Source organism: Pseudorasbora parva, chromosome 3 (assembly GCF_024679245.1).
Source record: "Pseudorasbora parva isolate DD20220531a chromosome 3, ASM2467924v1, whole genome shotgun sequence".
Classification (NCBI taxonomy): domain Eukaryota; kingdom Metazoa; phylum Chordata; class Actinopteri; order Cypriniformes; family Gobionidae; genus Pseudorasbora; species Pseudorasbora parva.
In genome coordinates, this window is record NC_090174.1 from 60,149,657 (window position 1) to 60,174,376 (window position 24,720).

The 24,720-nt window shown below is 36.1% G+C and overlaps 1 protein-coding gene across 2 annotated transcripts; it reads right to left on the bottom strand.

Annotated features, from left to right (window-relative positions):
• Positions 1-1,538: 1,538 nt before the first annotated feature.
• LOC137071564 (zinc finger Y-chromosomal protein 1) lies at positions 1,539-22,696 on the bottom strand. Of its 2 annotated transcripts, XM_067439674.1 has the most exons (9): positions 22,568-22,696; positions 22,242-22,457; positions 21,220-21,316; positions 19,026-19,370; positions 17,927-18,076; positions 10,491-10,610; positions 7,634-7,768; positions 4,917-5,054; positions 1,539-3,137 (listed from the first exon to the last, which is right to left on the bottom strand). In XM_067439674.1, exons 3-9 carry the CDS (start codon positions 21,284-21,286, stop codon positions 1,840-1,842), a joined length of 2,253 nt encoding a protein of 750 aa, XP_067295775.1. In that variant the 5' UTR covers positions 21,287-21,316; positions 22,242-22,457; positions 22,568-22,696; the 3' UTR covers positions 1,539-1,839. The 2 variants fall into 2 exon arrangements, with proteins under 2 accessions (XP_067295775.1, XP_067295774.1); XM_067439673.1 differs by having other exon boundaries at positions 22,242-22,676.
• Between the last annotated feature and the right edge of the window lie 2,024 nt (positions 22,697-24,720).

Consider the following 24,720-nt stretch of genomic DNA (forward strand, 5'->3'; position numbering starts at 1 on the left):
TATTCCAAGTCTTCTGAAACAGAGACAACGTTAAAGGGATGGTTCACAAAAAAAATGAATTCTGTTATCTACAAACCTGTATGCATTTCTTTCTTGGGAGTAAGTAAATGGTAACAGAATTATCATTTTTGGATGAACTATCCCTTTAATTCACATGAAAGCCTGGATTTTACGAGCAAATACTGACTTGTCATATGGCCGTTCATATGAACTACTATTATGGTGTTTTTTAATGAAAACAGCAGCTTAAGTGAACAATGACAGGAATGTGATGAGTTAGTTTCACTTTCAGGGTGAACCATTCCCTTCAAACATATACAGATGTTGTATACGCTTTCGACAGATCAATTATGATAAATGCTTTCTGCAATCATTTGAGTTTTGAGAGACCAGACATTCCCCATTACCCTGTCCTGATACACTAACATTGCAAATTAAGACTGTGTTTTTTAGTGCCTATGGAAAACAGCCTGGTAACTTTCCAACATTTAAACATTTCCTGGTGTCGCCTGACTGCTCTCGAGCAGACCGACATGCTAGTAAAGTGCAAGACTGAGTGAGATATCCATCACATGGTCCTATATTCACAAAGCATTTCAGAGAGTTAATGCACTCTGAGGATTTCAGTCACTCAAAAATGCTTCAGGAATACGCACCCGATCCCAAAGGCAGGATGTACATATAAGTTTCATCTGTTAAGGTACAAAACCAAACATAAAACGCCTGAAGTTAAAGGAATAGTCCACCCAAAACAAAAAAATATCATTATTTACTCACCCCTCATGTCATATGTGGTATTATTTTCTACATGAGAGAGGAACATTTCAGTGTATAACACCTTAAATTAAATAAAACATTCATCACGACTGCATATAGTGCGCAAGTCATACTACTTTTATGGTGCTTTTTAGAGCATTTATGATAAATGTTTCATATTAATATAATACACTATTATAAAGAGAATTATAATAATGTACTAAATGAAATATTAAAACAATATAATAATAATACATTTATAAAATGAAAAAGAACGTGGATATTCTCTTTTTAACTTCTTCTGAACACATCTTCTGAAACATTACTGATCAAAACACAGGTGAAGAAGAAGCAGAAACCAGCGATAGCATATGTAATCATATGCATATGTAAAATAACGAGATCATCAACATTAAACAGCATATAAATCAAAACTGCCTAATGTTACTGAACGAAAATCCAGGACAAGATATAGGAAGCTATGGGGTCTCAATCTACTCCATCTGTGTTTTGTTCATCATTCTAAATGGACAAAAAATATGATTTTTCTCAGCTTTTTGCTTAAAATGTAGCATTTTTGTAATCATACCCACATTAAAGTGTTATTAAAAAATAAAAAGAGTGTTTAGATACATGTTCAGATATTCAACAAAATATTCTGACGGCTTTGAAAGTTAAGTGAAAATTATCAAAAATGCTGGTGCGGTCAACTTTAAAAAAAAAAAAAAACGCTGGCAGGGAAGGAATTTTATAATTGAAAAAATTTAATAATAATTAAAAAAAAAAAATACGTTCCTTGGTAGAAAGTAAGTCATGCATGTATTAAACATCATGAGGGCGAGTGAATGACGACCCCTTACATCTTAGGGTGAACTGTTCCTTTAAGACTGCAGACCATGTGATCTTTAAGCATAAAGCATGTTCATATGCACACCCTCGCATACTGACACAACACACACACACACACACACGCGCCGCTATGCACGAGAGGTCTTTGTGAGAGTTTGCTAACATGAGAGATTTCGATTCGAATCAATGGTTGTTTAGTGTCTTTATGGAAGCAAGCGGAGGCAGAGGAGGTGCTCATTCTGCCGGCACCATGTCTTTGTGGTGTCTCATAATGTGCTGGTTTTTCTCCGAAGGCCTCCGGAAGCCCTTCGAGCAGTACTGACAGCGGTGAGGATAGTCTTTAGTATGGATGGAAATAACGTGTCTTTTGAAGCCGGACGCGTCTCCCGTGCTGTAGTCGCAATACTGACACTGATACACCCGCCTTTCCCGCGGACCCTTAGCGCCACTGGCTTTCTTTACAGTGGGCGCTGCTAACTGCGCCGCCCCTATAGTCCTCTTGGGGGCGATCTTTTCTGTGGGTGGGGCTTGTGGTGGCGGAGGTGACTCCGAAGTGGGCGGAGTCGGTTGCTGTTGCTCCTTCGTGTGAACGGACAAGATGTGGCGGCTGAGTACGAACGGGTCGGCGATCTTGAAGTTGCAATGGCGGCATTGGTGCAGTTTCTTGGCTTTGTGCGATGCGGAGTGTTTCTTAAGCTCGGATGGCCGGTGGAAGCCTTTCCCGCAGATAGCGCACTTGTGCGGGTAGTCTTTAGTGTGCACGGAAATAACGTGGCGTTTCAGGTCGCTGGAGTTGGAGCTGCGATGGTCGCAGTGGCTGCATTGGTGTCCACGAGCGTCCTCGTGCGTAAGCGCGTGTTGCGTAAGCTCCTCCTCCTCGGCGAAGGTTTGGCCGCAACGCTCGCAGCGAAACGGTAACTCGCGGCTGTGCTTCGTTTTCACGTGCGTCTTCAGGTTGGACGAGTCAGCCGATTTGTAATCGCAGTACATGCACGAGTACGGCTTCTCACCAGTGTGTGTGCGCATGTGTTTCTTTAGCTCCGACGGGTGGCGGAAACCCTTGCCGCATTCAACGCAGATGTGCGGAAAGCTCTTACTGTGCACGGCCAGCAGGTGGCGATTGAGCAGCCCTTGCTCGGCAGTCTCATAATCGCAAAACTTGCATTTGTGCGTCTTGGACGCGGCGGCTGGAGGAAGTGGCGATGCGATGGCCGTGGGTGATTTCTGTTCGCGGTGGTGATGCTGGAGGCGGTGCGAGAACAGCGCCGCCTGCTGGTGGAACTCCTTACCGCAGGTCTCGCATTCAAACGGCGCTTTGTTGCTGAGCGCGTGGACCTCCATGTGGTTGTGCAGACTGGCTTTTTTGTTAGTGGTGAAGTCGCAGTCCGTGCACTGGTACTTTTTGCGACTCAACACGTCCTGGTGGTGATTGCGGGTGTGTCGCTTCAGGAAGCCGCGGGATTTGAACTTCTTACCGCACAGCATGCAGGGGTAGACGGTCAGAGGCTGTCCGAACGGGCCGATGATGATCGCTGGGGAGAAACGAGAGATGTGAGAGGACAGTGAGAGGATGAAGGACAATCTGTTTTGTAGCCAATAGGCGATCTAATGCAGATAGAACTAAAACTATTATAAGCATTTATGTTAACTGAAATAAATATGAAATAAAATATATATATTTTAAATGAAAAAAAAAATCTAAAATGCATTAGAGTTGAGGAACTAACTGAAAAATGGAAATAAATAAAAACTGAATTAAAACGCGTTAAAAACAAAAACTAATACAAATGGCAAAACCACATATAAAAATATATATTTTTTTTTAATTGTAGTAAAATAACACTAAATAAAACAAACATACAAGTCAATGATGGCAAACCAGACAAAATAATATATTTTAAATAAAATATCAATTTAATTTATACTAAATGTTGTCGTTAATATTTTTATGTTATTCAGAAAATGACAGGAACATCCTGGCAAAAGTTCATATATTTTTAGAGAGGCAAACTGCATATTTTTGCTGTGACTGGTAAAATTTATTTTAGGTTTTCACCCTAATTATGATTTCACTATTATAAAGGGTCCCGCAGCGCAATAGTAATAAAAGTATAAACATCCCATGTAATCTCTAACTTAACCTCAACAAAACTCAATGTATAATAAAAAATGTTAAGCGTTTCAGTGCATCACACTGCAAGACATTTCAGCTATTGATGGATTTGACACACTGTTAGATTTTTGCTGCATCCACACAAAATATTTATGAATTTATTTATGAATATTATTTACTATTGACAACACCGCAGGAAGATTTTGGACCTGGACTTGACTTAGAGAGCTAAAACACAACTGTTAAATGGGGGGAAAACGGACAGTTAATGGTTGATAACACTAATAATCATATCAGAACGGCAATAATCATATACATTTGAGTGTGTGTGTGTGTGTAATATATATACACATTATAGGCACCATCTGATAAATGTGTCATTCCAGTTTCTTTCTGATAATCTTATCAATGTATAGAGTACTGTTTTTTGCTTCGTGAATTTTAAGTAAACATTTAAATTTATTTAATTCTGTTCATATCATGTTGGGGCAGTCAAAATGTCTAAAAAACTAAAAATACTAATATTTGAAATAAATTTGAATTACAGGCATAATTTCAGTTATGGGAAATAAAGCTTTTGGCTTGTCCCATGAGGCCACAAGAGGGCGCAATAAGCAAAATATTTTTTTTTAAAAACTAACATTCATGAATCCAATATAATTTCGTAAATTGCCTAAATATTTATGAACAAAAGAGCATAATGTATTTATGCATCGTTTAATACAAAAGTCTAGCACTGAAGTCTCAAAACATGTTTTTTTTTAAAGTCTTCTCTCTTGTGCGGGACGCAAGTGCAATGGTCAAATATGTCCATCTAGCGCTTGTTTACACAGAAAACAATGGAAAAGCGGCTCAGAAAAAGTGCTCTGTGCGAACGGCTTGGTTACGTTTGTGGTTTTGACGCAATCAAGAGCTTCTCGCCGTCTCTATTTCTGCAGTGTTTTGAACGAACACAGCAGCGCCGCATCTAGTGGGTTCAACTGGACAGGCAAACAAAAACATTAAAACACAATAATAACTTACATTATCATGACATCTGACGCACATTTTTATTTTAAATTCGACGACAATATAAAAATTTGAATTTTTAATTTGACAGCCCTAAATCATAACAACAACAACAAAAGCGAAGCACTTTATAAAGCAATTGTACAAACCCTAAGACGGATGCGTCAGTGGCAGGTGAGTGTGCTGATACCTGTTTGGACCTGTCGGGGTTCAGCGCGTCTCTTGTTCTTGCCGTGTTGCCGGTTGAGTTTGTCCAGTGCATCCGACTCGTCAATGTGCAGTAACGCGCTCGCCGCACCGTTGCGGTTCTCACAGCCCTCGTCCGCACCTGATTATGATAGAAACATGAGCGCGTTCAAAAATTATTTATGATTAGAAGCAGATTGACAGCAAATTCGGATTTAGTTTTAGTCATAGTCTTTTGACTAAAATGCCATTTAGTTGTCATATTTTAGTCAAGTACCTGAATTGTTTTTAGTAGGGGTGGCACGGTACATGAAAAAAAAACGAACATTCTTGTCTGTCTTGGTTCGGAGCGTGTGCGGGAAAAAAAAGTTAAACTTTTGAGGAAAAATACAATACGGAGAATTTACAAACAGCACAATTTTTAAGACCCAGACATTAAAATTCAAGACTTTTTCCAAGTCTTTTTAAGGTATTATTTCCAAAATAATAAATTCAATGCTTTTAAGGCTTTTTAAGACCCGCGGGAACCCTGTCGTGTATTGCAAATACAGACGAATATCATCCATTCAGTCACCTTTTGCGGTGTTCTCCTCCGGCAACTGTCATTCTCGTGCTTTGATTTGTAACGGGCAGCATATATCTGCTGCAAATGCAACCGTGTTCCCCTCTGTCCCAAACACACATGCATATAACATGTTGTATATAAGCATAGTTCACATGATAAATGTAACATTAAAGTTAAGATAAGCTTCTAGTTTTATTAGTTTAAAAAGGCCTTTGACGCTTGGGCAAAAAGCTGCTCACGCTGAATTAAAGACAGTGCATTGTTCTGATTAAAATTGACATGATTAACATGAAAAATGTTACGCCAATGTGTTGGACAGCATAAGCACGATACAGCCAGATGGAAAATTAAACTATATATCTTCCTATATATATGCTGTATATATATGCTGAAGTAAAAGAAAAAACAACAGAAACGAAATCCGTGACCCTAAAACCGTGATACGAAACGAACCGTGGATTTTGTGAACTGTGCCACCCCTAGTTTTTAGTTTTAGTCTAGTTTTATCATCAGAATTTAGTCGACTAAAATCTAATGAGTTTAGTTCAATTGTAATGCATTAATTGAGCATTTACACATTACATAACAGACTGTTACTTTAATACATGTCAAAACTCACACTGACATAATTGTGTTATGTGACATAATATATATATATATATATATATATATATATATATATATATATATATATATATATATATATATATATATATATATATATATATATATATATATATTTATATATATATATATATATAATGCGAGACTTTTAATTATAAAACAAGCTCGAAATACGCCGCAACTCTTATTTTGAAATCTCTGCGCCTCTAATGCAGTTGCAGCTGCTCATTCAAGTTCAGATGAGGGAGATCAAATATGCATTGTTTCACCGTCTAAATCATATTACTATATAAACATCATAAAGTAAACAGTGTCATTATTCATCAGCATTAGTTCATAAACAATTACCTGGCATAAATGTGTGCTATTGTTTATAAATGTTCATTGATTGAGCCGCCCTGAAGCGCTGTCGCTCTGAAGGGCCGTGTATTGAGCTCATCTGTTACACAGGACATCAGTTCTGAATGGATCTCTCCATAATCGTCTCTAACACGTTTTTCTCGTTTTTATTCGCTGACGGAAATTACAAAATATTTTTATCAGTTTTTGTCATCCAAAACTGGTTTTTATTTAGTTATTGTCTCATTTTTGTCTCTTGAAATAAGGTTGTTGAAAAAAATTGACACATTATTTGTCTTGTATTAATTTAAACTGCATCCAATAAATCAAAAATATACTTCTTAGTGGGATGACACTTAACCCGTTTAATGTTTTCTTCATTTAATGTATGTTTAAATAAATCTGTCATGCCAGGAAATGTGCTTTGTTTATATAAAAGTGAAGTAGAAACAATAAATCATAAGCTGATATTTTCTTCTCTAGAGAAAAATTGACACGACTATACCCATGGGCGTCAGAAGCAAATAAAAAGTGGGTGGGTCCTCTCTCTCAGAATTTTTTTTACTGAAGTAACGTTAGATGCCATATATACATTAAATACAAATATACCGCCGTTTACTAAATGATTGATTGAGCCAGACAAAATAACGGAAATCACAGTTATTTACCGTGGCTATAGTGTAGGGGTAAGATATGTCATCAAGTTGACGCAAATCGATTTGAAGTTCGAATCTACATTTTGCCACACTCGCTCTCCTTCCTTTTCCCATTACATATCAGCATTTATTTTCAATAAAAAACTGAGAAAATATTAGTAAAGTGTAAATAAAGCGTCTAACAAGTGTTTCTCGGTCAGGGGTAGGTAAACAACAGACATGTGCTGAATTAGAGACGATAAAAGTGAGTGAGTCCAATATCACGGGTCGTAAAAAGTGGGTGGGTCTTGTCCCACACACACACAATGGTTCCGACGCCCATGACTGTACCTGATATATATCAAAACATGAACCAAATTGAGAGCAAAACAAATCATGAAATTTGAGTCAGCACCCTGCCCTACATTTCATAATTGCTGTGTGCATGCAGTGTGCTGTTTGTAGTCAGCAGACACTGGTTTATTTAAGTTCCTGTTATACTGCATGTTTTGGGTTTGAGATGTCAGTGAAATGAGGAAGTGATTCGAGCGTCCTGACCGTATGCAGCTGCCCACGCAACAGGCATGAAGTCCTTGCTCAAGGCAGTGCCATCATACGGCCTATCATGAGGAACAGGCTCCTCGCCTCCAACCACCACCTCCATATACACCTCATCCGAGAGCTTCGACCCTCCTGCAAATTAAAACACAACAAAACCATGCTCAGACAGACAGAACTAAACAAACACACTCATCTGTTCAACAACTCTGTCTAAAATGCAATAATCATCCACATAAGTAGCATGTTACATGCTAATTTAATCCGTCAAATCACAGTTTCATCTTTAAAATGTCATTGCATTTTTTATCTTTGTACCAAACAGGAGTACGTTTGGGACAGTAATAACCCATTTTTGTGTCTACCATGGTAATGGTGCTGGTTCGACATGTTCCCAGGAAGTTACATAATTTGAAATTTGCAGCACAGAAAGAACAAAGCGCTTTGAGCAGAAACTAAGAGGCTACTTCAGCTTTTGCAGCCAATAGCAAGCAAACATGTTACGTAGGGAGGCAGGCGGCTTAACTACACTGCAAAAAATGCTCTTCTTATTTAGTATTTTTTTCTTGTCCAAACAACTAAAAATATATATATATTGTAAAAAGCAGCATTTACTAGACAAGCAAGTGTTTTTTTGTCTTGTTTTGCGGGAAAATAATTAAAAATTAAGCTAAATTAAATCGGCCAATGGGGTAAGAAAAACAATCTTAATACAAATAGAAAACAAGATTAAAAGCAAAAGTAGTCCAAGGCACTCGATGGGTGTATTGAGAAAGTTAAAAAGCCTTTATTTGTTCATGGCTTAAGCAATTAAAAATTGGTGACAGGTTCACCTACGCGTTGCGGCTTTACATGCCTTCGTCAGGGTGTGTGTAACAAACCTCTCAAGCTCATTTCTAAACAACCATTAATTGATCTAATTACAGACACCTGGTCATTCTGTGTGTGTGTGAGAAAAATAAATAAATAAATAAATAAATAAATAAATAAATAAATAAATAATAATTATTACTACGTTTCATCATGAATTATTGAACGCTTTTGAAGTATGTTGAATTTAATAGTATGAATTACTTGATTGATGTATTGCTGTATCACTTAATCTCATTGTGGAATATATATAATTTTTTTTCCTCTTTTTTTATTTATTGTTAATTTATTTATTTATTTTATTTTATTTTATTTTTATTCTTATTATTTTTAATTTTTTTATTATTATTATTTATTTATTTATTTTTTCTGCCCCTTTTTTCTCCTTTTTTTATTTTTCTCTCTCTCTCACACACACAGAATGACCAGGTTTCTGTAATTAGATCAATTAATGGTTGTTTAGAAATGAGCTTGAGATGTTTGTTACACACACCCTGACCGAGGCATGTAAAGCCGCAACGCGTAGGTGAACCTGTCACCAATTTTTAATTGCTTAAGCCATGAACAAATAAACGCTTTTTAACTTTCTCAATACACCCATCGAGTGCCTTGGACTACTTTTGCTTTTAGACTTAATTTTCCCACATAACCAGAGCACCGAGACTTTACACCCTGTGCAGCACTTCTTGCACTCAAGATTATTTAGCTTAACCCATTAGCAGATTATTTTGCTTATTTTAAGCTGAATTGAGTAATTTTTTCCCCAAAGCAAGACAATTTTTACATGTCTAGTAAATGCTTCTTAAATGTAAGATTTTTTTGATATTTGGACTTAAAATAAAACAAAAATACTAAGTAAGAAATGCATGTTTTGCAGTGAATAACTTTACATCACATTAAAAGCGTAAATCACAATAGTTATTTACGCTGGAAAACAAAAAATTACTCGAAATATTATACATTCAATCCAATTAAATAGCTTTTTAAATAATTGTATGCATGTATGGATGTATGAATGCCTATTTTTGGATAATCAAGTGAAAGAAACATTGTTCATATTCATATTGATAAGACACAAAAGATTAGATGATTCCAGTTTAAAAGCCAGTGTTATTATAGTTTAAGTAATATATTAGTATAGTATTAGAAAAAAAAAGTAGGTTTTTTTTTTTGGTTACATTTTTAATAATTGTGTTGTTTTTAATGTTTATTAGTTATTATTTTTAGTACTTCAACAAAATGAAATAATTAATTATTGCCCAGAAAACTAACTGAAATAAAAAAACAAGTTAACTTTATTTCAATTAACAAATGTTTTTAAAAAATTTTAAGTGTTAGTTATGAAACACTTGAGATCAATATTAAAAGAGCCACACTAATGCTGTTGTAAATATGTCAGATTAAATGTGCACTATGTAACTTTCCCGTCCGCTAGAGGTCACCTATTCAAAACAGGAGTCTATGCCTACACAAAGGTAGTTTGAGGACACCAAGTTTGAGTTTAGAATCTCAGTAATGCAGCTCTGTTTATCATATTAGACACATCTGAGTGTGTTTGAAATGATCGGCTGCTGTGACACTTGTTCACACTGCAGGGAGAGTAAAAAAACAAACAGAGAGCAACGCAGAACTTACGCAATTGACAGGCAACTCCCTCAGACGTCCCGGTTCGTTGGTTAAAATAGCAATTTTCTCACGATTTAAAAATAGTTGGAAACATTTGGCATATTGTTAGTACTCAACTGAACAAAATATATAACAGGCCAGTGGTTTTTGGATATTTTACTGAAAAAATATTACATAGTGAACCCTAAATGTTATAGTAATATGATAAGTTGTGATTTTTCTCAACAACCATAAACAAAACTTTGTGTTGTGCTAAAGTTAAACCTGATGCCAGACTTCTACGGTTGCATGGTACATAGTCACACCTCCCAGTCCTACTGAATACTTCAAATGTAAAAGATGCAATGTCAGAGTTGCTCACCATCAGTCTGTGTATGATGACCGTCTCCCACAGACATGTAGACCATCTTCTCTCTCAGCGGCCGAACCACAGGCTCAGCCAGAGCGACTGCCTCATTCTCACCCAGGTCCACGGTCTCGCCTACATACAAATAAAACATCAGACCATCAGTCCGCTATCTAGTGTTATTAAAATGACAGAACAAAAAAAAGGCCTTTTTGATATTTCAGATGTATATTTTTTGGATGTCTATATTGCTGTGTCCGAAATCACCCCCTACACCTGTTAAATAGGACACTATTTGAAGGGACAGCCATTTGTAGCGGTGTCCGAAAGCATAGTGGACGTTAAGTGCACTCATTGAATCCCAAAATGCACCGCAATAAATAGTGTACAACTAATGTACACTCAATAGCTAGAGAAAGCCCATAATGCGTAGAATGAATTCCCGCACCTTGTCAGAAGATGGCGCCCGCAGATGAATCATCCATCCAGTTTTCAAACATGTCCAATATTATAAATGATTTTTTAATTTATTAAATTGTTTAATTTGGGTTTATACATTACTGGTTTCCATGAAAGAGTTTAAGATAAATATTTTTAATACTGTAGCTGCCAGTTTGCCAAGTTTCAGATAATTATTAAACAGCAAGCGCAAACTATGCAAAAGCAGAAGCCCTTCATCCACTCACTCAAGCGGACTATATTAGTGGATTAATGTAGGGAATAGTGAATCAATCAGGGTATAGAGGCCGGATTCGAACACAGCTTAGATTTTTTTTAAAAATATAAAATGTCTGGGCGAAAAAACAACTTCCTCACAATTAAAAAAAAAACAATTTCACGATCATGATGCATCATGATATCATAATTGAATCACAAGTGATACTGAGATCACTGAGGAAGACCCAGAATATCTGTCAGAAAAGTGAATCTGCACTCAGTTTTCATTTCTGTTGCACATCATAGAAGAAACTCTGACCTCTCTGAAAAACATCACCTCTGCTGCTTCTTATTGAATTGGTTTCATCAACGGGCCAAAACCAACAATGTATGTTAAAATAAAAATATTAATAATCATTTTCCTTAATTGAAGAAAAGCAGAAAACAAATAAAATACAAATATCAGATGAAATTCTTAAATTAAATTAATAATTTTTACGGGGGGTTTTTGTTGACATTTCAATTAATGTATTTTTTTGTGTTTTAGCTAGTTAAAGGTGCACTATGCAACTTTCCGTCCACTGGGGGGCGCCTATTCAAAACAAATACGTCATTTGATGACGCCAATTGTGAGCGCAGCATCTTGGGACATGTGATCTTCACCTCACAGCCGGTGGAAAATAGGACTCGGGCAGAAATCACGTTCATGGATGCGGTTATTAACGTTACTGTAGTGTGAAGCAGAGCAGGACCGAGTGTTGTGGACCTGAGCACGGTCGCTGGAGCGATTGTTACACAAATACCCGCCTCACGAGCACCGGGACTTTTATTATGACGGGACGGGACACATTCGCCGGGCGCCTGCACTGATCCGCTCTTCCGGTTATGATTATGAGGTAAAGCAGCTCTGTTTATCATATTAGATACATTTAAGTGTGTTTAAAATGATGTTATGACGTTACTCTGTGCATTCACTTGTTCACACTGCTAAGAGTAAAGCGCTCCTGCCAAGCAAAACCCGAAAACGAGGGTAGTGCAGATATGACGCGATTGACAGGCGACTCCCTCAAACGCTATGCTGAAACGTCCCAGTCCTTAGTTAAAATAGCTATTTTCTCACAATTTACAAATAGTTGGAAACATCTGGGATATTGTAGATACTCAACTGAACAAAATATATAACACTAGCCAAGTGGTTTTTTGATATTTTACTGCAAAAATACTACATAGTGCACCTTTAATGATAATGCTAATACAATGTGCTGGCTACTGTATAAAGGCCATCAGGGCACCATAAAGACTTTATCAAAGAGTTTGCTGATTTTCTATCAGAGTTAGTACTGGCTGCAGATAAAGTACTAATAGTTGGTGATTTGAATATCCATGTAGATAATGAAAAAGACACATTGGGATTTGCATTGAAACACATTCTAAACTTTATTGGCATTAGGCAACACATGTAAGAACCCACTCATCGCCATAATCATACTTTAGATCTTATAATGTCACATGGAATCAATGATAATGCCATTGAAATTCTGCAGCAGAGCGATGACATCTCAGATCATTATCTAGTCTCATGTATACTTCATTTAGCCAAGGCTGCAAAGCAAACCTCCTGTTACAAATATGGTAGAACTCTACCACTCGATCGCTTCTACCACTAAAGATTGCTTTATAAATAATCTTCCTGATCAGTTTAATTTCCTCAGCATACTAGATAGCTTAGAAGAACTGGATCACAGCTGGAAGAAAAGAAAACTAGAGGTTTTTTCGCATTTCGTGGAAGGACAGGTTTACTGCATACAGAAAAAACTGCTAAATCTTGATTAGGACATTTCCCAACAGCACAGCAATGCTTTTATGAATTTATTTACTTGCAAGATAGATACTATTATAACCATTAAAGGGAAAATTAAACCCATGCAACCGTATTACAGCAGACATTGTGTTATAGACGCCCCGAGGAACAATTCCATTCATTCTTTGTTATAGAAGCGGAATAATCGTTTAAATAAACTAAATCATCAAAACCAACAACATGTACAGCTGACCCTATACAGACTAAGCTACAAAAAGAGAAAGAGATGCTTCCAGAGGTCATAGATCCTTTTCTTAATATTATTCATGCATCATTAGACACGTACCAAAAACTTAAAATGGCTGTTATTAAACATCTTGTTTAAAAAAAATGCAACCTGATCCTAGAGAACTAGGTAATAACAGGTTTAACTCGAATTTCCCCTTTCTGTCAAAAATATTAGAAAAGGCAGTATTCTCACAACTATGTTCCTTTACAGAAAGAAATGGTATTTGCAAGGATTTCCAGCCAGGATTTAGACCGTCTCATAGTACTGAGACTGCTCTCATCAGAGTTACAAATGATTTACTCTTATCATCCGATCATGATGCATTTGGTGCAATCGACCACAACATTCTTTTGAATAGACTCAAAAATTATGTTTGCATTAGTGGAATTGCATAGGTATGGCTCAAATCATACTTATCTGACTGTTATCAGTTTGTAGCAGTAAATTAAGAGATGTCACACAGATCACAAGTTCAGTATGGAGTACCGCAAGGGTCAGTGATAGGATCATTGCATTTTATTCTGTACATGCTACCCTTGGGAGATATCATTAGGAAGCAGGGCGTTTGTTTTTACTGTTACACTGATAATACTTTGAGTCACGTTTCTAGCATCTGTAAAACCACATTTTCCCATCTGAAAAATATATCTAAATTACGACATATGCTCTTAATGACAAATTCAGAATAGTTAGTTAATGTGTTCATGAGCTCAAGGTTAGATTATTGTAATGCTCGCTTAATAAACAAACTCCAGCTAGTCCAAAACGCAGCAGCTCGAGTTCTTACTAGAACCAGGAGGTATGATCTTATTAGACCGGTTCTGTCAACACTGCACTGGCTCCCTATTAAACAACAAATACATTTTAAAATCTTGCTAACTGCTTACAAAGCACTAAATGGTTTAGCTCCCCAGCACTTTAATTAATTATGTCTTATTTAATTCTATAAACTATAATACTGATCTGCCAACATTGTCGCTATATGATAAATTAAAATAAGCTGATAACATCACTGTTTTATCCAGAACAACTGTACAGCCAAATCCAATTTTGTTGCAATATTGTCCTGTTTAACACTGTGAAGCTGCTTTGAAACAATCGTCATTGTAAAAGCGCTATATAAGTTGATTGATTGATTGATTGAGTACTTAAGCGAGCTCTTAACGCATTATACTCCATCACGTCTATTGTGGTCTCAAAACTCTGGCCAGTTGATAATACCTAGAATATCTAAATCAACTGCAGGCGGTCGATCATTTTCCTATTTAGCTCCTAAACTCTGGAATAGTCTTCTTAGCATTGTTTAAGAAGCAGACACACTCTGTCAGTTTAAATCTAGACTAAACACATCTCTTTAACCTAGCATACACATAAATCACATTTCTATAATCATATCATCTCCATTAAAGGATTGTTAGGCAGCATATATTAGGTCAATGGAACCGAGAACACATCCCACAACACCTACAGTACTTGCTACATTGTAATAAAGGCCTCTAGGCTAGTATTAGTCTCTCTGTTTATCCTGAGGTTACCATAGTCAGTCGTATCCAGTCCGTATCCACATCAGATGGTGGACCTGCATCTAGACCACAAAGCAGCCCTGAATGTCAGCAGAGATCCTGTCAACTAGACAGTTAAGGCCTCGTCGACACAACAGCCGTCTGCACAGATCCTCAGCAAAAAACAGACCTATGACCAGCTTTATCTCCTGCCATGATATTATATACTGCCATGATAAATCCGATCTTCAAGCAAAAGGAACTGGATGAAATTTGAAAGCTACCGATCCCGATCTGATTTCTAACTTGTGATGCAGCCTGAATCATAATCACACCAAGTTCGTTTGTTGGCCAGAGGAGACTGAGCCTGGTGTCTCCCAAGTAGACGTGCCAATTTTCGGTAATGCGATATATCACGATAATGAATATGCACGATATTGTTATCGTGGGCACTTTAAAATATCGTAAATAATAATTTATTAACAATTATTAAAAAAATTATAATGCACTCAAGAATACTTTGCCCATCAACCGTATAAATGCTCAACACCGCTATTCTGCGTCAAAGGGAAACACGCGCTCAAATATAAACAAGCCCAACGTGCGTTTGCACATGACTGAACGGGTGAAGGAGACGCGCTGCTGAAGCGCCGCTCAATGACAGCAGAGGGCGCTGATGGAACGGCAGAATACAGCGGTTCCCCCGGAAACCAGCAAACAAAAGCATCCGCGCTAGTGAAGGAGTTTTTAAAACAGCCGTTCGTTTTTGTAATCTCAATGTTGTTCATCACAGCACCAAATACTTAATACTTAACGACTTAATAGGCTATTTATTTTCAGACTTAAACATTATGTTTTAATCTGGACTACAACATGCCCTAATAATTAGAATTTTTTGGATTATTTGTCCAAAAGACATACGACATTTATGTTAATTTATTATTACTAAACTGACAATGAAAAATACTTATAAAGAATTAATTATTCTAAGTATTGCTAATTTCTTAGTTACTGTTTAATAACAAAATAACTTTTTTAATGGACCTAAGATAAAACTAACAATGATCAGTATTTCTTAACTAACATTACCAAAAACATTATACTTTCTGTAACAAATGTAGCTCTTGCTCAATCTTAGTTAATGCATTAAATAATGAGACCTTATATTAATTTGTTACCTGTTGTTCTTTATAGCCTAATTCTTTTGCACTTTAATCTGTTTGAAAATTGTACTTTTACAGCTATGGAAAAAATTAAGAGACCACTTAACCTTGATTTCTCTTAATTTTTTTCCAGAGCTGTATATATTTTTGGTGCATTATTGTATTTAAACATTCAGTTATTTTTGTCATTACAAATAGTTCTTAAAGCTGTTATGCTATGGCAACACTTTTTTTTTGCAACTTATTTCAATATCGTGATAATATCGTATATCGTGATAAAAACGTCGCAATTAATCGCGACATGAAAAATTGATATCGGCACATTTTTTTCCATTCTGTCTCCTGATGGCGTTTGGGTTCCTTGCCTCACCCCTCGCTTGCTTAGTTGGGGACACATTAGGCATGTGCCGATATCAATTTTTCATGTTGCGATTAATTGCTGAAGTTATCACGATATTGAAATAAGTTGCAAAAAAAAGTGTTGCCATAGCATAACAGCTTTAAGAACCATTTTTGTAATAACAAAAATAACTGAATGTTTAAATACAATAATGCACCAAAAATATATACAGCTCTGGAAAAAAAATTAAGAGACCACTTAACATTGAGAAACAATGAGAAATCAATGTTATGTGGTCTCTTGATTTTTTTCAGAGCTGTAAAAGTAAAATTTTCAAACAGATTAAAGTGCAAAAGAATTAGGCTATAAAGAACAACAGGTAGGCTAACAAATAAGGTCTCATTATTTAATGCATTTACTAAGATTGAGCAATAGCTACATTTGGTACAGAAAGTATAATGTTTTTGGTAATGTTGGTTAAGAAATACTGATCATTGTTAGTTTTATCTTAGGTCCATTAAAAAGTTATTTTGATTTTGATTGTAATGTTATTAAACAGTAACTAAGAAATTAACATTACTTAGAATGATTAGTTCTTTATAAGTATTTTTCATTGTCAGTTTGGTAATAATGAAGTCGGATGTCTCAAAGTTTTACTGAACGATAACAAATAATCAGAACAGTTCTAATCATCAGGGCATGTTGTAGTCCAGATTAAAACATAAAAATGTTTAAGTTTGAAAATAAATAGCCTATTAAGTCGTTAAGTATTAAGTATTTGGTGCTGTGATGAACAACATTGAGATTACAAAAACGAATGGCTGTTTTAAAAACTACACGCGTTTTTTTGTTTGTTTGCGGGGTTTCCGGGGTAACCGGCTGCATTCTGCAGTTCATCAGCGCCCTCTGCTGTCACTGAGCGGCACTTCAGCAGCGCGTCTCCTTCACCGGTTCAGTCATGTGCAAACGCACGTTGGGCTTGTTTATATCTGAGCGCTTCCCTTTGACAGAATATATCGGTGTTGAGCATTTATACGGTTGATGGGCAAAGTATTCTTGAGTGCATTATAAAAAAAATATAAAATGTTAATAAATTATTATTTATGATATTTTAAAGTGCCCACGATAACAATATCGTGCATATTCATTATCGTGATAAATCGCATTATCGACAATCGGCACATGTCAAGGACACATAATATTCAACAATATTATCGATCCGCCTGTACGGGCACTGTTGGATGAGAACCGAACTGAGCTGGACGATGGCATGCCTGCTTTATAGATTAAATAATCTAATTTAAAAATGTAAGATCTTTACAACGGAATTAAATCAACACTGAACTGACTTCAGCTGAACAATGACACCGTTTGCTTTTAGAGCTGCTGTACAGCCGAAATGAGCTCTGTTAGCATTATTAAATCATTCTCCTGCTATCTCTGTAAAACTGCGTTGAAACCATCTCTGTTGTATAAAGCTCTTTATAAATAAAGGTGGTGTGACAATGAAGTACTTAAAAATGAATGCTAAATGGAAATATAAAAACAAAAACTAATAAAAAACAAAAACACAATATTACAAACACTTTTTAAAATGGTTTTAAAAAAATAAAAACAAAACATATTAGACAATACTATAATAGTATATAAATAATAGAAAAATAACACTGGCTCAATCTCTTGTAGACACTTGACTCACCAAGGTCGTCCTCTCCCGAGTCTGCTTTAAAGATGTAAACTTTAATGACTTCCTGTCCGTCCTCATCTTTCTCCACCTCATGGTCATCTATCGCTCCTTCTACAGTCACCTCCTCTCCATCTCCAGACACCATCTTACCAGCGTCGTCCACTACAGGGAGGAAGAAAGACCAACATTACGAACGGACCATTCGTTGTATGAAGGTTTGTCCAGAAAAAAAATCTGATCAGAAAAATGTATGAATTAATAAACTCTCAGCCAAGCAAATTAACCAATAGAAGAAATGAATTAGACGAATGAATGAACTAGTGAACTGAATAAATGAATAAATAAATAAATAAACTGATTGAATAAATGACCAACATATTATCTAGCAACTAAGAGAGTGAACGAACAAATAAGTGAATTACCTAGTTAATCAATAAAATAAATTAATTAGAAAAAAATTAACAAAAAAACAAGAATGATTGAATAAATGAACAACAACAAATAAACTGCCAACTAAGTGAATGAACAAATGAGCAGTATAACTAGTTAACCAATAAAATAAACGAATTAGACAAAAAAAAATTACGAATAAATGAATGAATGAACAAAAAATTATTAAATAAATGAATAATGATAAATAAACTAGCAACTAAGAGAATGAATGAACAAATGAGTGAATGAATTAGTTAACCTAGTTAAGTTAAAAATAAATGCATTAGAAATCAATAAATTAACAAAAAAAACTGATAAAATAAAAGAACGATAAATAACCTGGCAACTAGCAAATAAGCGAGTGAATGAAATAAAATGAGCGGAATAACTAGTTAACCAATAAAATAAATTAATTAAAACAAAAAAATGAACAAATGATTGAACAAAAAGCTGATTAAATAAATGAATAACAATAAATAACCTGGCAACTTAGCGAGTGAATGAACAAATGAGCGGAACAACTAGTTAATCAATAAAATAAATGAATTAGACAAAAAAAATTAAAGAATAAATGAATGAATGACCAAAAAACTGATTAAATAAATGAATAACGATAAATAACCTGGCTACTAAGTGAGTGAATGAAGTGATTAAGCAACAGAATGAATGAATGAATTACAGGAGATCATCAGGTAGTCTCCACAGCTGTCCGAATCGTGTCCAGGGTCCAGCCCGTCCTGCTCCCTCCCCTCCGCCACCAAAACATCTTCTGTCATCTCTGCCATGGCAACACCATCCTCCTCTTCCTCCTCACCCTCCAGTGACATCACACAGGTCTCCACGGCAACACCCTCGTCGTCATCGCAGTGTACATACTCGGCAACCACGTCCTCCACTGCGTCCTGGATGACGAGCTCATCGGAGGAGAAGCCCTGCACGGACGCCCCCTCCCCCTCCACTTCAGAGACCAGCACCGTCTCCTGCAGCTCCACCACATATTCCTCCTCTCCAGCGCCTCCCTCATCTGCCACACACACACACACACACACACACACACACACACACTCACTCAGTGCCTGCCAAACGTACTGATGACATAGTCTAAGACAGCCTTTCTCAAACTTTTTTCAGTCAGGGCACCTCTCAAAAGTGCATAAAATTTCAAGGCACCCCAGTTTAAAATGTAATTTAAAAACTGCATAACCCAAATTTAAATGCAATGTTTTTTTAGACAGGACAGTATGAACAGAGCATAATACTCCATTTCACAGTAAAAACTGTCCGGTTCTTGTGGGGCTTTTCTTTTTTAAAAACTATCCATGCTGCTGTTGCTTGTTTCTTGCTCTTTGTAAAATCAAATGTATTTTCGCGGTTAAATTATAAAACATTGTATCCAACTGCACAGTCACGCGACCGCGGTAGGGACGTCATGACAGTTACTGATGTGAGACGGATTTTTATGGTTAATTTTATATATATATTTATCTAAAATTAATTTACAATTTTATTAATCTGCTCATATGTTTAAAAATAAGAAGAATGTATTTATGTGAATTCAAATATATTTTATATATGAAATTTCAGATTTTTTTACATTTATTTTTTAGCCTACGTAATTTTTTGGCGGCACCCCTTGCACAGTCAGGGGGCACCCCACTTTGAGAAAGGCTGGTCTAAGAAGTTTGATCACTAAACGTAATTCATAATGACCAATTGAAATGTTTAAATGACACCAGAGTAAAAAAAATTATATATATATATATATATATATATATATATATATATATATATATATATATATATATATATATATATATATATACATTAGATGACAATAAAATGACAATGCATTATTGTACTATTAATTAAAAATATTATTATTATTATTATTATTATTATTACACACATGTATAGGTTTCTTTATTGATATTGAGTTGATATATTGCAAATTATTTTATTTTACATTTTGCACTTGTCTGTTCTTCTTTGTATGAATTTGTATTCCTATTATTAGTTTTATGCTTGAGAAGCACTTTGAGTTGCATTTCATGTATGAAAAGTGCTATACAAATAAATGTTTATTATTATTACTATTATTATTAGTATGTATATCATATGTATAAATTATATATAAAATACCTAGAAATATATAAAACACGTAATATATAGAAATGATTTGACACTATTTCAAAAGGTTTTTACTGTGTCGTGGAATGTAATATGTATTTTTAATTTTAATAATAATTTGCATTATTCATTAAATATTACATACATATTTCATACATATACATGTATATTCATAATATACATTTAGATGACAATTACAACATAACATACATTATTGTAAAAATAATAACAAGAAATATTAAATATATAATATATATATATATATACACAGTACATAAAAATGCAAAACAAGTATGTGTGTGTGTGTATATATACACCATTTTATATCTGCTTTTAGATAGTAATAAAAACATTAAACAACAAAAACAAAGTATAAATTATTGTAATAACAATAAACAACATTATAATAGATTTAATAAATATGTTTGATATTTTACTCTATTTTTAGTGTTTCATAATTTCAAAAATAATAATAATTATTCATCATTACATATATGATATAGAAATTACACACAAAAATGTATATTTATAATTGTTTATCTACAGTATATATTTGTCTTATGTTAAATGATTATTCATGCCATCGAATTCACATATGCCATCGATATGCTAGTATACTAAAAGTTCACATAAAAATGTAAACTTTACACTCTTTCTCTTGTGATCAAAAATATGATGTCCAATCAAATGATCTCAAGAATGATGAACACCAGAAAGGGCAGACGGAGTCATGGTTTGTTTATTACCTGAGCCATGCAGTATAATCTTCGGCTCTTGGGAGCGGAGAGCAAGCCTTGTCACCTCCTCATCCATCGTCTTTATTCTTCATTGGCCACGGCACAACTAACACAACAAACACATAGAGACATTTATTACAAAAATGAAAACGACCAGTTATATTTGCACATGAAGAAACGAGTTAAATCATAATGTATAACAGAATGAATCTCTCATACAGAATGAAGCCAGTATAGCCTTTGCTTTCTGAACTGGGGGGTCATAACAATGTGACAGGCTTCAAGAACTAGTCATATTGTAAACATGTAATGGGTTTGAAATATATGATGTGTATAGACAGCCAGACATGCATGCATACAGAGACAGGCAGACTAATAATTATGAGCATATTAATGACGGACGTTAATATTTGCAAATGACTGCGACAAGATGAGTGACTGGAAATTAATGCAACAACATACATAAATGCATGTGCATTGGGTTGTGTTATATAAAAGGATGCAATGCATTATAAAGACGCATATGCATGAAAGGAAACACTGGAAGCGTCATGCATTTCAGAAGAATGTGTGTAGCAGCGCGCGCCGAAGCTTCCCACCCCCCGCGCGCGGATAAAGGCAGTGAAGCTTTCCGACACCGGACATAAACATGGCGCCTTGTTGTGGCCATAATTTCCCCCCTTCCACTGAAAACAAAACCCCGCCATTTTGAGCCATAACACACCACGCGTTTAATTCCCACGCATGCATGTATGCGAGCTCGCGCTCTGCTTTAAAACAAAGGGGCGTTTAGTATCGCGCGCCTGTGCATGCATGCAGGACATTTATAAACAATAGCCCACCCCCAGTGAAGAAGGCCTGAGTGCGGCCTGTGTAAGGCCCGGGGCCCGGCGGCCAATCCGAGGCCTCGCGTCTCCAGCAACATAATGCAACAAAACGTGCAATAACAGTAGATAAACCCGACGTGCGCGTGCAACGAGCTTGCGGGATAAACCCAGCGCGGTCCGATTAATCGGTGCTGGCGCGCTTACCATAGATCAACGCGCGGGGCGGCCTCCAGATTTTCCCCGGGCAGGCAGGCCGTCGGATTCCCCCAGACTCGGGCAGGGCTGGATCGGGAGTTAGCGGGCGCTGGGCGGGCCGCGGAGTGCGCAGGGAGGGCGGAGCTCCAAAGACAGACGCGCTGCAGCCCGCAGCTTCTCCAGAGCGCGCGACCCGCCGTCAGCGCGACACGTCACTGCGCAGAGCTGCAGGAAAATGCGGAAGGCCGATGACAATCGTTCACCCAGAGAAAGCGAAGCGAACAGTCTCTTCCCCCTGCCAAGTGCATAAGCATCTCTTTAACTGACTGTTTTACCTTCACTGGCCGTAGCGATCATATCAACGATGTGTGTTTTCAGTGTTTAGGCCCTTAAAAGTGCCCACTGGTTGGGTCATTCAACGCACTGCGTCTGCAAGCCCACTTCTCAAGTCCGAATATCCTCCCGAGACCCAGGGATAGACTTCTGTCCGCTGTAGTGGACATTATATTGTAGTGAATTTCTCTGACCGCATACACGCTAAAACATGCTGGATTAAAACAACCCAGGTTGCGTTGGAAATAGACAAACCAAGCAACTGAGTTGTTTTAACATGTTACAATGTTTACCATAAAAATTACTTTTTCACCTGGGACCCAGACATTTTAAGCAACATTTTAAGCAACAATAAAAGAGTAAACAGGCTAATTTTCCATCTCCCCTATAGCTAAACAAAGTTTTACCGTTTTTTTTTTTTTTTTAAATCAATTCAGCCGATCTCTATCTGGCGGTAGAACTTTTAGAATAGCTTAGCATTGATCATTGAATCTGATTAGACCGTTAGCATCTCGCTCAAATTATGTTACTACAGAAGAGTCAAGTTTTAAATAGGTATAACAGTCATTTTACAATGTCTACCATAAAAAATATACCTTTTTACCCGGGACCCAACAGGTTGGGCAAACATTTAAAGAAACAATAAAATATAAATTGGCTCATTTTCCATCTACCCTAGAGTTAAACAAAGTTTAACTGTTTTTTAAATCAATTCAGCTGATCTCTGAGTCTGGCGGTAGAACTTTTAGCATAGCTTAGCATAAATCACTGAATCTGATTAGACCGTTCAAAGAAGAGTCGAGTTTTAAATAGGAAAAATATCAAAAGTCTTTGGTCATTTTTGAGCGAGATGCTACCGATCTAATCAGATTCAATTAATTTTGTTTTTGACAAATCCGCACACGGTTAGCACACATAATGGTAAACAATTAATCCGTGCAAGTTAACACACAGGGAAACATTTTTTGTTGTAATATTTAATCCAAATCTGTAAAGTTACTCCCGGTCTGGAATGGCGTTTCTTTTCCGATGACGTCAGTTTGACAGCTGAATATTTAACCTTTTTCTGGAAGAGTTAAAATTGTATGCGTGTTTGATTTCTGACTCTTTCCATAAAAAAACTGCTGTAAAAACGATGAACCTTTTTAAAAGGTATATTATTGTCCTGCTTCCTGGCATGTAATATTGTTGTCATTCTGTATTAGATGTTATTATAATAATACATTTTAAAAAATCATTAACCACTCTCGTCCAGCCGTCAGTCTGCAATGAGCGAGAGATGGAGAGGAGGAGTGCTGAAGTAAAACACCGTCCTCTATTCAATATTCAGTTTCACTTGGAAACACGTCACTCACAGCACTGAAGAAAACTCAGTTGCTACTTCCGGTTCACGTGTCTTTAAAGGATAAAAATCCAAAAATAAAAATTTTGTCATTATTTCTTTGCCCTCATGTGGTTCCAAACCCATAAGACTTTTATTCATCTTTTTAACACAATTTAAGATATTTTTGATGAAATCCATGAGCTCTCTGATCCCACACAGCATCAACCACTTTCAAGGCCCAGAAAGGTAGTAAAGACATCGTTAAAGTACTCCATGACACTCCAGTGGTTCAACATTAATATTATGAAGCGACGGGGATACTTTTTGTGCATAAAAAAACAAACAAAAATAATGACTTTATTCAGCAATCTTTTCTCGTCTGCATCAGTCTCCTACATCTCCTACAGTCTCCATACCCAGGGGTTTTCAAACTGGGGTCCTCCAGAAGGTTCTAAGGGGTCCCCAGAAATTTTGAGAGAATAAAAAGACAAAGCAAAAATGGTTAAAGTCTACCAAATATTCTAACTGTTTTCGTTCTAAATGTTTCATTTCTTACCGTATATATAAACTTTCCAGAATTGTATGCATTTGCTTTGTATCTTTAGTGAGTTGTTCTCACAATAGTCCCCTTTATCTCGCTCATTGGGGTTGTAAGGCAGTATTCATATGCAGTATGTAAGCTGCTTACATACATGTATTGGGAACTTGTACAAATTATTCATCATTGAAAAATGTTGTTCTTCAGGTTTAACACTGAGTATAGCCAATTTATGGTTGGAAACAATATGTTGTATTTATAATGTCACACTTGGATTTGATTTTAGGAAGGGG